The sequence below is a fragment of the Athene cunicularia genome, assembly GCF_003259725.1.
Source record: "Athene cunicularia isolate RWA chromosome 3 unlocalized genomic scaffold, athCun1 chr3_part1, whole genome shotgun sequence".
Lineage (NCBI taxonomy): Eukaryota > Metazoa > Chordata > Aves > Strigiformes > Strigidae > Athene > Athene cunicularia.
In genome coordinates this window covers 54,025,374-54,038,236 of record NW_020799097.1, presented here as the reverse complement: position 1 = coordinate 54,038,236, position 12,863 = coordinate 54,025,374, and the positions used below count along the sequence as shown (strand labels likewise).

Sequence of the window (12,863 nt, the reverse complement as noted above, 5' to 3'; positions counted from 1 at the left end):
CTCCCTAAGGTTTAATGGCAACCCAAAACGCTTTATCACTCACCTGACAAGTGCTCAGGGCAGCGTCCCGACCCAGGGCCCCTCGAGGAGTTTCCTTGGGCAGCGTCCTGACCCAAGGGGAGAGTCCTCGACCGTAGTGTGCTGCTCCAGGGGATGAGCTCCAGTGGCTCCCCAGGGACTCCATTTATACCCGGGCCAAATCTGACCTGCGGTCAACGGCGGCTCCCATGGGCCAAAGGCCCCAACTACCGTGCAGCCCCAATAGCAAAGGCCGTCAGGAGCCGCTACACTTCAGCAGCCAAGAAGCTCTGTTTGCATTGAGCGGGTGCACCTGCCACACCACAGTTAGCATGCAGATTAAGAATATGGATGGTAGGATTGTAGGACAAAAGTGCTCAACACTGAAATTTTATAGCATTATAGCAATTATCTAGTTCATTTACATGATCAGATCAAATCCACACTCAGTATTGAATTCTATTGAAATGTGTATACATGTATTCTACTAGCATAAGACATTAAACTGATTAACAGAGCAGCAAGCAAACCTGATCTGGTAGGGGGAGGAAATTCTCAGGGTCCCATTTCTTCCACTATAGTGAAGAAACAATTCTGAAAGTCCCAAGATATTCTTCGCCCCAAATGAAAGACCAGGATGTGTTCACCTGCCTTGCAGTGCAGTGATTTGGCAGTTTACCCTGCTGGTGATTGACATTCACTCTATTGGCATACAGAGGTTTTGAACCTGTGCTTTGCATGTTTTGGAAAAATCCTACACATTTCAAGTGAGGAAGCAATACCAACCTACAGAGGGAGGTTGTCATTCTGAGTTTGTAAAGTTGGAAGATGTGTCTAACTTCTGTCTTTGTTTCTTGTAGCTCCAGAGTCCCTTACTGACAGTGACTGACCTCTTGGATATATGTATGGATATTTGCAAAGGCTGTGTCTATTTAGAGAAAATGCATTTTATACACAGGTACAGAACTTATTTCCTTATTCTTCCAAGGTTTACTCACAATATTGGGACTAATTATCTTACCAGGGAAAAAATGCCTAGAAAGATGTCAGAATGGAACAGGGAAGTTGAGAGCACTGGAGTAAAATTTAATGTTATGCTTTTCTGCTGAAATCACCTACAATTCTCTCACAAAATGGTGGTCTGTCTGCTCTAAGACCTGAATCCAGGAATCACTGCACCCTAGGCAAGAATCATATCCTGTGCAACAAACAGTAACATTTACTGTCTTCATCTGCCTAATGGGTAGCTATAGAGGACACGGAGCCAAACTCTTCTCAGAACTGTGCAGGTTAAAAATGAGAAGCAACAGGCACAAGTTACAAGGGAAATTAGAGAATATTATTCACATTGTGCAGGATCAATCACTGGAACAGGTTGTCCAGGGAGCCTGTGTTATGTCCAGTCTTGAAGACATGCAAAACTTAACCTGATGGAGCCCTAAGCCACTTGATCCGACCTCGAGGTTGGCGCTGCTCTAAAGAGAGGGTAAACCACATGATTTCCAGAGGCCCCTTCTGACCTGAGTTATTCTACAATGCTAATGCCATCTTCTTGTTTCTGCCTTACAAATCAGGGACCTGGCTGCTCGCAACTGCCTTGTGTCTGAGAAGGAATATGAGAGCTCTTCCCGGGTAGTAAAGATTGGTGATTTTGGACTTGCCAGAGATATCTATAAAAATGATTATTACAGGAAAAGAGGAGAAGGCCTACTCCCTGTCAGATGGATGGCTCCTGAAAGCCTTATTGATGGTGTCTTTACAAATCGCTCTGATGTCTGGTGAGTTAGAGCAGCCACACAGCTGTGGGAATGATCATACTAAATCCCACAGCAAGAAAATATTGGTTTACAGGGGGAATGATAAAGTTGCATACTGACATCTCTAATAATTTTTAGGCTAAGACAGATTTCCCTCTAAGTGACATTTAATGAGTTAATGAATAGTTTGGCACCATGACAGTACCTGCATGGATATATTTAATGCTTTTATTAAGAATATTATATTAAGAATAACGCTTATTCTTAATGCTTTGAGCTCTAGCTTTGGATTCTGTCTGAAAAGAACTAGTGTCACTCAATCAAATAATTTTGTACTAGGGCCACAGTGTGGTTTTTGCTTGATTGGGCAGTGAATTGACTACTTGCATACTGTTCCATTTTGGTTTCCATTAGGTTAATTGGCATTTACTTCCTGCAGCCAAATACTTCCCCTTACTGTATCACCCTCTTCTGGTGACTTTATTTTGAAGTCCAAATTTATCAGCATCCTCAGTGGAAGGTCACAGTACTTTGTTATGGAGGTTTGCTTAAAGTGTGTCTTTGTGTGAGTTTTATGGTGAAGCTGCAGATCCATTAAACTTGAGATTCACACAAGTTTAGGTTTCTGTAGCCATAGGTATTCATGGTGGGCTATAGCTCACCAATCTTGTCCAAATCCTCAGCCCACAGCCCATCCATTTGACTGCCACTCTTACATTTATCTAAGCAAGTAATTTAGTGCTCTGTGCCAAACCAAATGAGGTGCTGATTGCTTTGTGAGTGGTGCTTAGGGGAACTTGTCTCTCACCATTTCCAACGACACCTCTAGAGATTTCTAAACACTTGTTTAAGTGAGGACATGCTCAAACAGTGTTGCCCAGGGAAGCTGTGGCACTTAGTGTCTTCTAAACTGTATCTCAGTGAGTCTACGAAAGTGTCAGTTCTATGCATTTCTTTTAGCTATTCAAGAGGCTGTTTTAAGGACATAAGAATTATTTAATAAAAAATTAAAATTTTTTACTCCTAGTTTTGCTAACTGAGTCTTAATCTTAGGTTAGAGACATTTTAGCTGATGATAGGGAGATTTTTTATGATGACTGTGGTAATTAAAATTTTTTGTTGGTGTTTCTTAGGGCTTTTGGAGTCATAGTATGGGAGACATTAACTTTGGGTCAACAACCATATCCAGGATTCTCCAATACAGAAGTTTTACACCATGTACTATCAGGAGGAAGGCTGGAATTGCCAAGCAATTGTCCTGATGATCTGTAAGTTAATGTTGTTTAAATGTTGTTGATAATATTTATAAGAAGCAAGAGGCTTATTGCCAGGTGGCCATAATTTTGAATGTTACTTATGCCCATGCAGAGTTCAACATCCTCCATTATTTTTTTCAGATAAAACAGGTAACACTTTTAGCTGCCAGCCACTATTAATTCATCCAGTAAGTGTGGCCTGTGAGTAAGAACTTGAGTATTGAAGCTGAATGGTGGGTATTGGTCTTTTAAACAGGATTTCAGAGACTATATAGAGTCAGTCTTGGCCATGAATCTGGTAGTCATGTAATAACAGGCTGAGAGTTCCTGATGGTGGAATTGGTTAAAAGTTAAGATGGCTTTAAAAAAGAATTTACTGGTCCCTGTACACCATATGCCTGGGATAGCAGATATAACTGACTTTCTCGATGGTAGCTGCAGGAACTAGGCTAATGTTATAACATATGTGGAAAATAAACCATGCTCTCTTTGCAGATATAGCTCTTTCAAAAGCCAATAAGAAAAGTTGAAGCAGTAGAGCAAAAGGGGTCTGCACTTCTGGGTAGTCTTTAGCTGAGTTGGATAAACAAAGCTTTCAATATCCATTTGTCTCCTGAGCACAGAATTCAGATTTAATTGCAAAATTCTTGAAATTGAAAGAATAAAATGAATACATGTAGTGGACCAAACCAATACTGGGCAGAGATATACACAGGTGGAAGCTGAACTTGAGCCCAATGATCACTCAGTATTGTCTAATTTCATGTCTCAATTCCTATATCACCCACTCTGCATAAGCAGTCACAACAATGTACTTGACAGTTGGTCCTGCAAATAGAAGGACAGGCTACTTAAAGTGCACAATTCTTACTCCTGGGGCTGAGGAAATGTCTTGAGAAAAATTCTGTGGTTGACAAGTCCAGATCTCTGTGATAGGTCTCACATCAGTTACCATGCTGAGTTTCAGAGCGATTATTTATCATTATGTACGTATAGCTGAAACACCATATTAGCTACAAAAAAACCCCACCAACTTTAAACTTTAGCACTTGGAGGAACTTAAACTGAAGAGATCAGGATTTTATTTTAAGAATAGAGTGAAAACTGGAGGTCACAGAACAATTGAAAACCCAAAGCAATTTCAGTTCCAATATTTTCTGCTGAAAAATGTTTCCTCAGAAAAATTCCTGACAGCTGTTTTGTGAATAAAAAAGCATAGGAGGTAATGTATATCCATGTGCTAATTTGATATTCAAACTCAAAGGCTCATAAATTGCCTTTAAAGCGAGTGACCAGATCTCCAGAAGAATGAAGAAAACTGCTTGAAGTAATTTTTAAGATCCCAGATCTTAAATTTAGCATAGCAGGTAGGGCTTAAACGTTGGTCTGCCTGCTGTAACTTGTAGGATCAGGGCCTAATAGCAGTAACATAGCTTTTGAAAGCCAAGGGACTGAATGAGCTCTTAGACTCTTACACCATCTTTTATCTCATTTGGTGAACACTCAGCACCTGCATGCAGCTTCTGTCAGTAGCTAAATACCTTTTTGCTACTTTTTTAGATCATTAATGGCATGCTGGAATTCTTGACATTCCTGCTTCCTTCCTTGTGGTTTTGAACCTGTATCAGGACATCAGCAGTCAGTAATAGTCTCCTCGGTGCTTTGGCTTGCTCATTGTCATTTGACAAAACAAACCATCACTGATAGGAAGAGAGTTCAAAGGCCAAACTACTTCAGCTGAGAAGTGTTTAGGAATCTGTGGTAGGCTTACACTGCAAGGACAAGTAGGGCTGCTACAAAAACCTTGGGGTGTAAAAGCACTGAGGAAGTGGGGTTGGTTTTTTTTTTCAGCAGGGGTGAGAAATTCTCCCCCTCGCCTCCACAAGACACTATCCGGGGAGTAATCTGCTTTCTCCCAAAGAAGTGTAGATAGGTTCAACTTGGTAATGAATTGGAAAAGAGGCTTGGAGATCTATGAGCCACATTTATTGAAATATGAATTAGATGTATGAATGGCACTACTTTTGCAGTCCGAGATCCACACCTGGCACATCTACCTGAATGTAAGGCTTGCACACAAGAGCATGCCAAGGTTTAGACTGAACTGAGATAATTTAACATAGATCCTCAAAGGCTGTGGATTAGTCAAGAGAATTTGTACAAGTGTGCCACTTGACACTTGCTGACTTGAAGCTGCAGTTCCACCAAATGCTCACTCCCACATAAAGTTACACAACAGTTTGATGAAGAAACTTTGGTAACTAAGAACTTTTGCTATTTGGCTCTGGGAATGCCCCCTGAAGGGATTTGGAGGGTGGGAGAAAAGAAGGGCCTGCTCAGAATGCATCAGATGAAGGCAGGGGCTCTTCTCCATCCCAGCAAATTTTATCTTTTTTTTTAAGAAAATCTCCACATCAATTATATTTTCCATATCATGTGAGAGGAAATTGGTAAAGTCCTGTAGCTTCTGTGCACTAAAGTGCGTTTCAGGAATTGTTCACTTTCAGCCTCCAATGTTACGTACTGAATATTAGTTATTTAGTTTTCCGGACTCTAGAATTCTTATTTGCCCCATGTATGCAGCTCTATTGGACCTATGGCTGCCAGTTGTCCTACACATATAAGACATAGTTTTGAAGCATAGGTGTGTAGGTGTACCTCTAGGTGTACACTCTAGTTCTTAAATCTAACATAAACCTTTAGCTGATGTTGTGTTCAAATCTGTTATTTTTTCATTTCTTCTTGAAAGTCTTTCCCCATAAAGTAGGGGAATCCTCTGAGTCTATTCCTCATACTGAAGTGATGCACTATATGATAGCCCATGTTTGGCTCCCCAGAAAATATAGGAATGTGCTCAAACTGTCATTCATGTACATCTTGGCATATTAACCTGGATTTCACCCTCTTGACTGGTCTCAGGCTGATGCATTTCTGGGCTAGTGAAAGTTTATGCCATGTGACCTAAAACTTTAGATGTCACAACATGCCTTGAAAGCTAAATATCATGTCACAGATAGCTCTCCATGCAAAATTTGTAGGTACATTCTGAGACAGCATGAAAGTTTGTGTTGTTAGAAATCTAAAACCTATCTAAATTAAATTCTTTGTGAACAATATCAGTTCTTCTGGTATTAATATTTTAAGCCAACCAATAAGTAATTTGAATTAGGAAATAAGAATATAGACTATAATTAAAATGAGAACATTACAGTTCTGAATGTTTTGGTAGTAATGATGTCCCCACTCAATAACAAAACTGAACAGCTTTATAAAGCAGATTGTCTAGTGAATAATTAGTTATTTAGATAGATAGAGATTGGTTTTAGGAATATAAAAATATTCAGATGCCATATTTGTCATGTTCTCGTTTCATAAATGAAAAGAGGAAGAAATTTTTTACAATCAGGATGGTGAGATGCTGGAACAGGTTGCCCAGACAGGTTGTGGATACCCCACCCCTGGAAGGCCAGGTCGGATGGGGCTTTGAGCAGCTTGACTTAGTGAAAGATATCCCTGCCCATGGCAGGAAGGTTGGACTAGATGACCTTTGAAATTTCTTTCCATCCCAAATTGTTCGATGTGTCTATGATTTATGTATCATTTCCTGTTTATTTCTCTCTCTGTTGGCTTAGGACTGTCTGCTTCTTCCTTTCTGTAAGAAAAGCATTGTACTCAGTCGACTCTTCATTGCTACATCTTGCACAAAGCTCTGCTCATGAGAGCCCATGTGCTAACCTGGTGGAGCACAGCATCTCAACTCATGGTTTTTTTCCTTGGATATCCTACCAACCAGCTTGCAGAAAGCAGATTGTTTGGCTTCCAGCATCCAAGACTGGCTTTTGAATTCAATGAGACAGACACTTTGCTGGCAGCAGAAGGAAAACTAGTTATTTCACCTCATTTTGAGTCCTGTTCAGTACTTTTCCATCTATATTTTCAGTGTCATCAATAACCAGTACACCTGAAAGTAAGCAGATGAAGTGATTTAGAGCCTTAGGAAGTTACTACCACTTTTTAGATTCTTAAAATGGATTTTCAGGATTTCACTGGATCCTTTTGAAAAAAAATGGGATCACTCTGTCCATCTCCACAACCACATGACACAAATTGATGAAAAGTGATTCTGAAACATCAATATTTTAATGAAAAATGTCATTGAAAAATCAGAAGTCAAGAGATTTCTCCCACCTGTCACTGAGGGTTTTGTAAAATACCCAATTGTGATGAAGGACAGCAGTCTCCTTTTTAAGATGGATAAGCAAGGATCTGAGCAAGCCAATTCATTTCACATAACTCAGTAATGCCTGGTATCACATAGCAGCAGGTCTGGGAGGCTGTTTGTCAGGGGAGGATTTGAACTTAGGGCTTAGAGGTGAATACTCCACATTCCAGTAACAGCTTCCTGAACCAACCTTTCATGGGCTGCTCAAACGCTGCTCTCTGGTTTTGAGACTCTAAAACCTCTCTCCACTCCCAACACTTAGCATGTCCAGGTGCTGACCGTTTTGTTTTACAGCCTGGCTCCCCCTGGCTTTTGTAGGATTTTGTTTTGTGTAGCCTGGGCTCACCTTGAATAAGCAATATAAATTGTCCCTGTCCTTTAGACAAATGGGAGGGGCAGTTTTCCACTGATTGGTACAGATAGTGCTGTGCAAGGTGGGCTAGGACCCCTGCACTCAGAGGAAACTCATACCATTTTTGCCTTTGATGGGAAAACTTACTCCTATTTGTTTTGATCTGGAGGCAAAAGTCTAAATTAACACCCTCTGTGCTGGAGGCTTTGCCTTGAACTTCCCCTAAATTTGAGGTAGTGAGGTAGTGTGAGTTGAAGGAGAATTAAATAAACTGATAGCTTCAGGTTCATTTCTGGTTTTAGACATACTTTTTTTTTTTTTTTTTCTGAGAAAATTACTTCTTTGTTTGCTTTCTTAGAAAGTAGTGGTGACTTCCTTGGTGAGAGAAGATATTAATGGCAAATGTGTCTTTTTTTTTTTTTTTTTTTTATTAATGTTTTAGCCACTCCCAATCTCAAAAATACCCATTTCTGAAAAATTAAAAGCATTCATAGTGATTATTCTTGACACCTGATTTTTATTCTGCTTTTCCTTCCCTCAGTAGCTGATGATAATCTTTGTACCACATACAAAGTTTTTGGAAGCTGAAAATCTAAGCCAAACTTGTTTCTCAGATGATTTAATGGTAAGTGTTGAGACAAATGATTCTATTATCTTTAATGTTTGCATTTTAACATTTTTTTTTCCAGATGTGATTTAATGACAAGATGCTGGAACCAAGAACCTCACAACAGACCTACTTTTTCTTATATCCAGGACAAACTGCAAGAGATAAGAGACTCTCCACTGTCCTTTATCCACTATCTTGCAGAGAAAGAGGCAGTAACTGGAGTCATCAACCAAGCTTTTGAAGGTGAGTCTGGGCCAGCACCTGCTGTCCCCATGGCCTCTTCCCCATGAACAAAGTGGGATTCAGCAGTTCTTTTCATTGCATTTGTCACTGCCTCAAATTATCTGCCTATAAAATGGAAATGGCAGATTAACCTCTCCTGTAACGAACTTGTAAATATTCATTAGGTATGATGCATTTGGTAAAGCACATATAAAATTACAAAGCAAAAGACCCTTATGAGGTTGCAACTGAGCCTGCCTCACAGAGGCATCCAGATTGCCTCTAAATTTTTGATACTTCATGACCCTGTTCTGCTAAAGTAAATGCTTAAGTTCCTTGTACAGCCAGGAGAGCTTTAGAAGGCTTCTGGGTAGAAATCTGTTCCAATTTCAAAGGCACCTACTCCCTCTCTATCAGCTAAACATGGCAGTTAGGCACTTCCTTTAGGAATACTGATTCCATAGTTGCCTGAAAGTGAGGCATAAATTAGATGCCTAAGTAAGGCAGCCTTTATCCTAGCCTGAGCTGTGATAGCTAAGCCAGGAGTAACATCACACCTGTGCTCTGCACATTGTGAAAGAATAAAGCTAGGTGATATTAGGGAAGATATACTTAAGACATAGAACACAACAAAGTTCAATTATCTAAGAACATTGTTAAGGTTGTGAAGATAGGAATTTAAAAAAAGGCTGATGCTAAATTTGAAATTGTTTGTGTAACTGTGATTCAAATCATCTAAACATGGAAATGAACATCCTGACTGGGCCAGAACAAGAAACTTTTCACATTCTGTAGTAATTCCTGGCTGGCTAAATCTTGGGAAATAGTGAAGTCTTAGTAAACAACATGATCTGAAAATCTGTAAAAAGAAAATTTTTATAATTTGAAATATTTCACTTTTATTTCACAGGATGTGTTTGGTTTTGGTGTGGTTTTTTTTTTGTTGTTTGTTTGTTTTGTTTTTTTAGTTTAACCTGTTTGCATTCTATGGTTTTCTACTGAAAAATATTTCCTGTTAAAAGAATTACTTTCCATTCTAAAAAACCAAAACCTAGTTGTTTCTAAAATGTCTAAAGGCTTTATTTTGTTTCATGCTTTTTTTTTTTTTCCCTTCATGAAATATTATTGACCTAGGAACTCATCCTGCTTCATAAACAGTTTTGATACATCCATATCTTGTGATTTCCTAAAAACTTAATGATCCATTCCAGGCATGATGCAGAACTCAACAACATAGTCATTTTTCTGCAGGACTCTACCTATATTCACTTCACTGGCATTGTCCAATGCTCAGTTAATGAGAGTCTACTTGATATTTTGCTAATCTTTATAATTTGGTGTAGCTTTACAAATGTCAGCTTATCCCCATCGTGATTTCTTTCTGTCAGATCCAGTCTGTGCATGACATGTTTATATGTCATGACAAGACTAAAGACTTTTATCAAGACAAGATAGATCCAAACTAAGACAGCACTGATAACCTCCCATTTCATGATTTTTAATAGATGATTTTGCACCCTTATTCTATAATGAAAAGCTTTGTGTATTTGCATGTAGTGTCATTTCCTAGTTTCTTTAAGGGCATCTTTGCTCTGAATAGTGGAGTTCAGGAAAGAGATACTTAATCTGGCACAAATCTAAGCCTGGCATTAGCTCAGGAAAGGAGTACAGCCAACTAATTAGTCACTATGCCCAAGCTAATAGGCATTACATTTTGGATGGACTTTATCTCACCTACATGCAGCTGTATAGAAGCTAGGAGTCTCATCTAAGATACTCTTCTAGATATCTCTGTAGTCAGAAGCAGAAACAAATATGTCCAGAGAGTGACAACTCCAATGTTTTAGGTGTGTATCATAGCACAAAAAGGCTCACCTTTTGCCTTTCTCTCCACTGATGATGGCTGGAATCTAGGTGACTTGCCATAGTTAACATGGATACTGCATCTCGGACTAGATGTTTAATTTTCAGGTGGCTACAGGAACACAACATCCACTGGATAGAGGGCTGTTCTGATTCAACTGCTTGCATCTACTCCTGAACTAGTGTGGTTTCTTAGCTCAGACATCTTTGTTCTCTGTTCCCTAACTCCACGAGCAAGAGAGACATGAAAACTAAGGCAGTTAATAAATTCTTGTGGCATTACATCAATATCTGTTAAAATCTTTAGCAGAACTGAGACTTAAATATGAGGATGCCCTTCTGCTGTTTGGAGCTAGGGAAAGAGGCTGGAATATAGGGGTCATCCTTTTGGTGGAGCAGGTCTGGCACAGATATAACATTCAAGGACTTCAGTTTCAGTGCTTAACATGTGCCAGCTAAGTATGGCTTTTCCCCTGCTGTTACCTTGTTCAATCTAGGCAAATCATTACTTTCACTGGGATGACAAATATATATTCTTAATGTAAAAAAAATTATATTGCCAAAATTTCAGGTTCTGTCACACAGCAGAGGTCACAGAGAAAAAGCCATTACTTTGTTTGTGAGGGGCAAGAATAGCATTCTTAGAAATGGCCAAGTTCTTGGAATGGAAAATATGGATTGAAGCTTCCATGAAAAGTTTCACTTTGAATGGTTAAAATTTGAAAAAATATTTTAACACAGAAAATGTGGTTGTATAATGGACTTTTAGGGTAGTCTTAATCATAGTGGTACACCATAATATATGTTTTATTTAGGAAATCTGTTGGCAGTGGTCACTTTTTAAATCACACTCCATTAAGCCTGTTCATAATAACCTAGTTGGTAAAATCTAGCTCTATTGTAAGCAAGGCAATTCAATACAGGCAGAGCTTTGACAATAGCTCTCAGAGCCAGCCTGTTTTGCTCAGCACGCTCTCTCCCTTAGCCTCTCCCCACCAGATGCCCTGTTCCCTCTTGTGGCTTTCCACCATTCTTCCCTTTCCATAAGGTCTGCTCAGCTATTGTTGCCACAGACCCACTACTAGATCTGCATTGGGATGGGAAGACAAACCAACTCTTTTCATGATTCTATTCAATGTTTTCATGCTTCAGTGCTCAAAACTACTCCTTAACTTCTCCTCTGGCTCACTTGGTGATTTTCAAACGGATAATGCCCATCAGGAAACAGCGTCTCTTGAATTTTATTCATCCACATATCATTCTTTCATTTAAATGTGTTTTAAGACACTAAATTATTGATAAACTCTTATATGCCTCTATAACACACATACTTATTTCCCCATATATTCATAGTTCACCTCTTACGTCCCTCTTTCCCCAAGGACAGTCTTTAAAAGTTCATTAAAATATTATGCTGAGTACTTGACTGAAGGCCTAGAGTCCTGGTGATGTCTTAATGTTGCTGGATTATCTGATCAGGGATACATATATGTCAGTTTTCTGTAGCTCTCCAGCCTTAAATTAATTCAACAGTTTTTCTGTCTGCAGAGTGAATCTTGTGCAGCAGACTTCAATCCAGAAGTGCGATTGATCTAAGCAAGAACCAGCAATTTGTGTTCTAGTCAATCTTCCAGACCAAAATGCGTGTTCCATTATGTCCCTGTCATAAACAGTTCAGGGCATGGAATACATTTCACTCTGTGATTTATAAAACACTGTATAATAAGCAAGCTATTTTATAAATTTGTATTCATTTTTAGCTGGGACTAAGTGAACTACTTCTTGTGTTTGTTGTAGTAGTAGAAAGAATACAGCCGAAATAAATAATCCAAAAGACTGTTCCATGATGGATTGTCCTGGACAACATTTTCCAAAAAAGTTATGCGGTCATTGGCCTTTGTGTGTAATGAAACTCCTGTCATGAGCCTCCCGCCAAGAAATGCTTGCTCTCACCAGGAGAATTGCTTCCAAAAGAAAGAGCCAAATGTCAAGCAAAATGAAATGACAGGCCTCAAAATAACTATGATACTTAGCCCTGTGTGGAATCATACATCTTCCAAATTCTGTTGAGCCTTACCTACTTGTCAGTAGTCACAACTTTAGCAGGTCCATACACACTGTTGGTGCTATTTCATAGGTGGGAGAGATGGAAAACGTTAGGTTTTTTCTCAACAATAATGCCAGTGCAGTATGACACACAGATTGCAAGTGTGGGTAAACTAATACAGGCAGTATGTTAGTGGTCTGGACAGCATGCTAACAGGATAACATGGGCATGGCAAAGGGGACACTGGATTCACTATTGCCAGAGCTACACTTCTAAAGCAGACATCAAGTGGCAATAAATATGCCTGAGCAATACCAGCAGCTCCTGGCACTGCTGCTTTGGAAGGGAGGGAAGCAAACTCTGGATAAGGAATGGGTCTATCAGTTCAGAGTTTTTCCTTCTTGCCCTCACAGACTTTCCCAGGACACTGGTTATGGGCATTAAGTAGCGTTAACATGTTTTTGAGTCAAGGAAGCACTATTCAACTGGAAGACTGAGACACCAGTGGGTTTTGAA

The 12,863-nt window shown here is 39.4% G+C and overlaps 1 protein-coding gene across 1 annotated transcript in view; it reads left to right on the top strand.

Moving 5' to 3' along the window:
- Positions 1-12,863, top strand: part of ROS1 (ROS proto-oncogene 1, receptor tyrosine kinase) — a 74,694-nt gene that overhangs the window by 56,130 nt on the left and 5,701 nt on the right. Inside the window, exons 40-43 of the mRNA XM_026845473.1 lie at positions 879-976; positions 1,593-1,796; positions 2,909-3,043; positions 8,295-8,458. Of these exons, the coding sequence (XP_026701274.1) occupies positions 879-976; positions 1,593-1,796; positions 2,909-3,043; positions 8,295-8,458 (601 nt within the window). The remainder of the gene's footprint in view (positions 1-878; positions 977-1,592; positions 1,797-2,908; positions 3,044-8,294; positions 8,459-12,863) is intronic.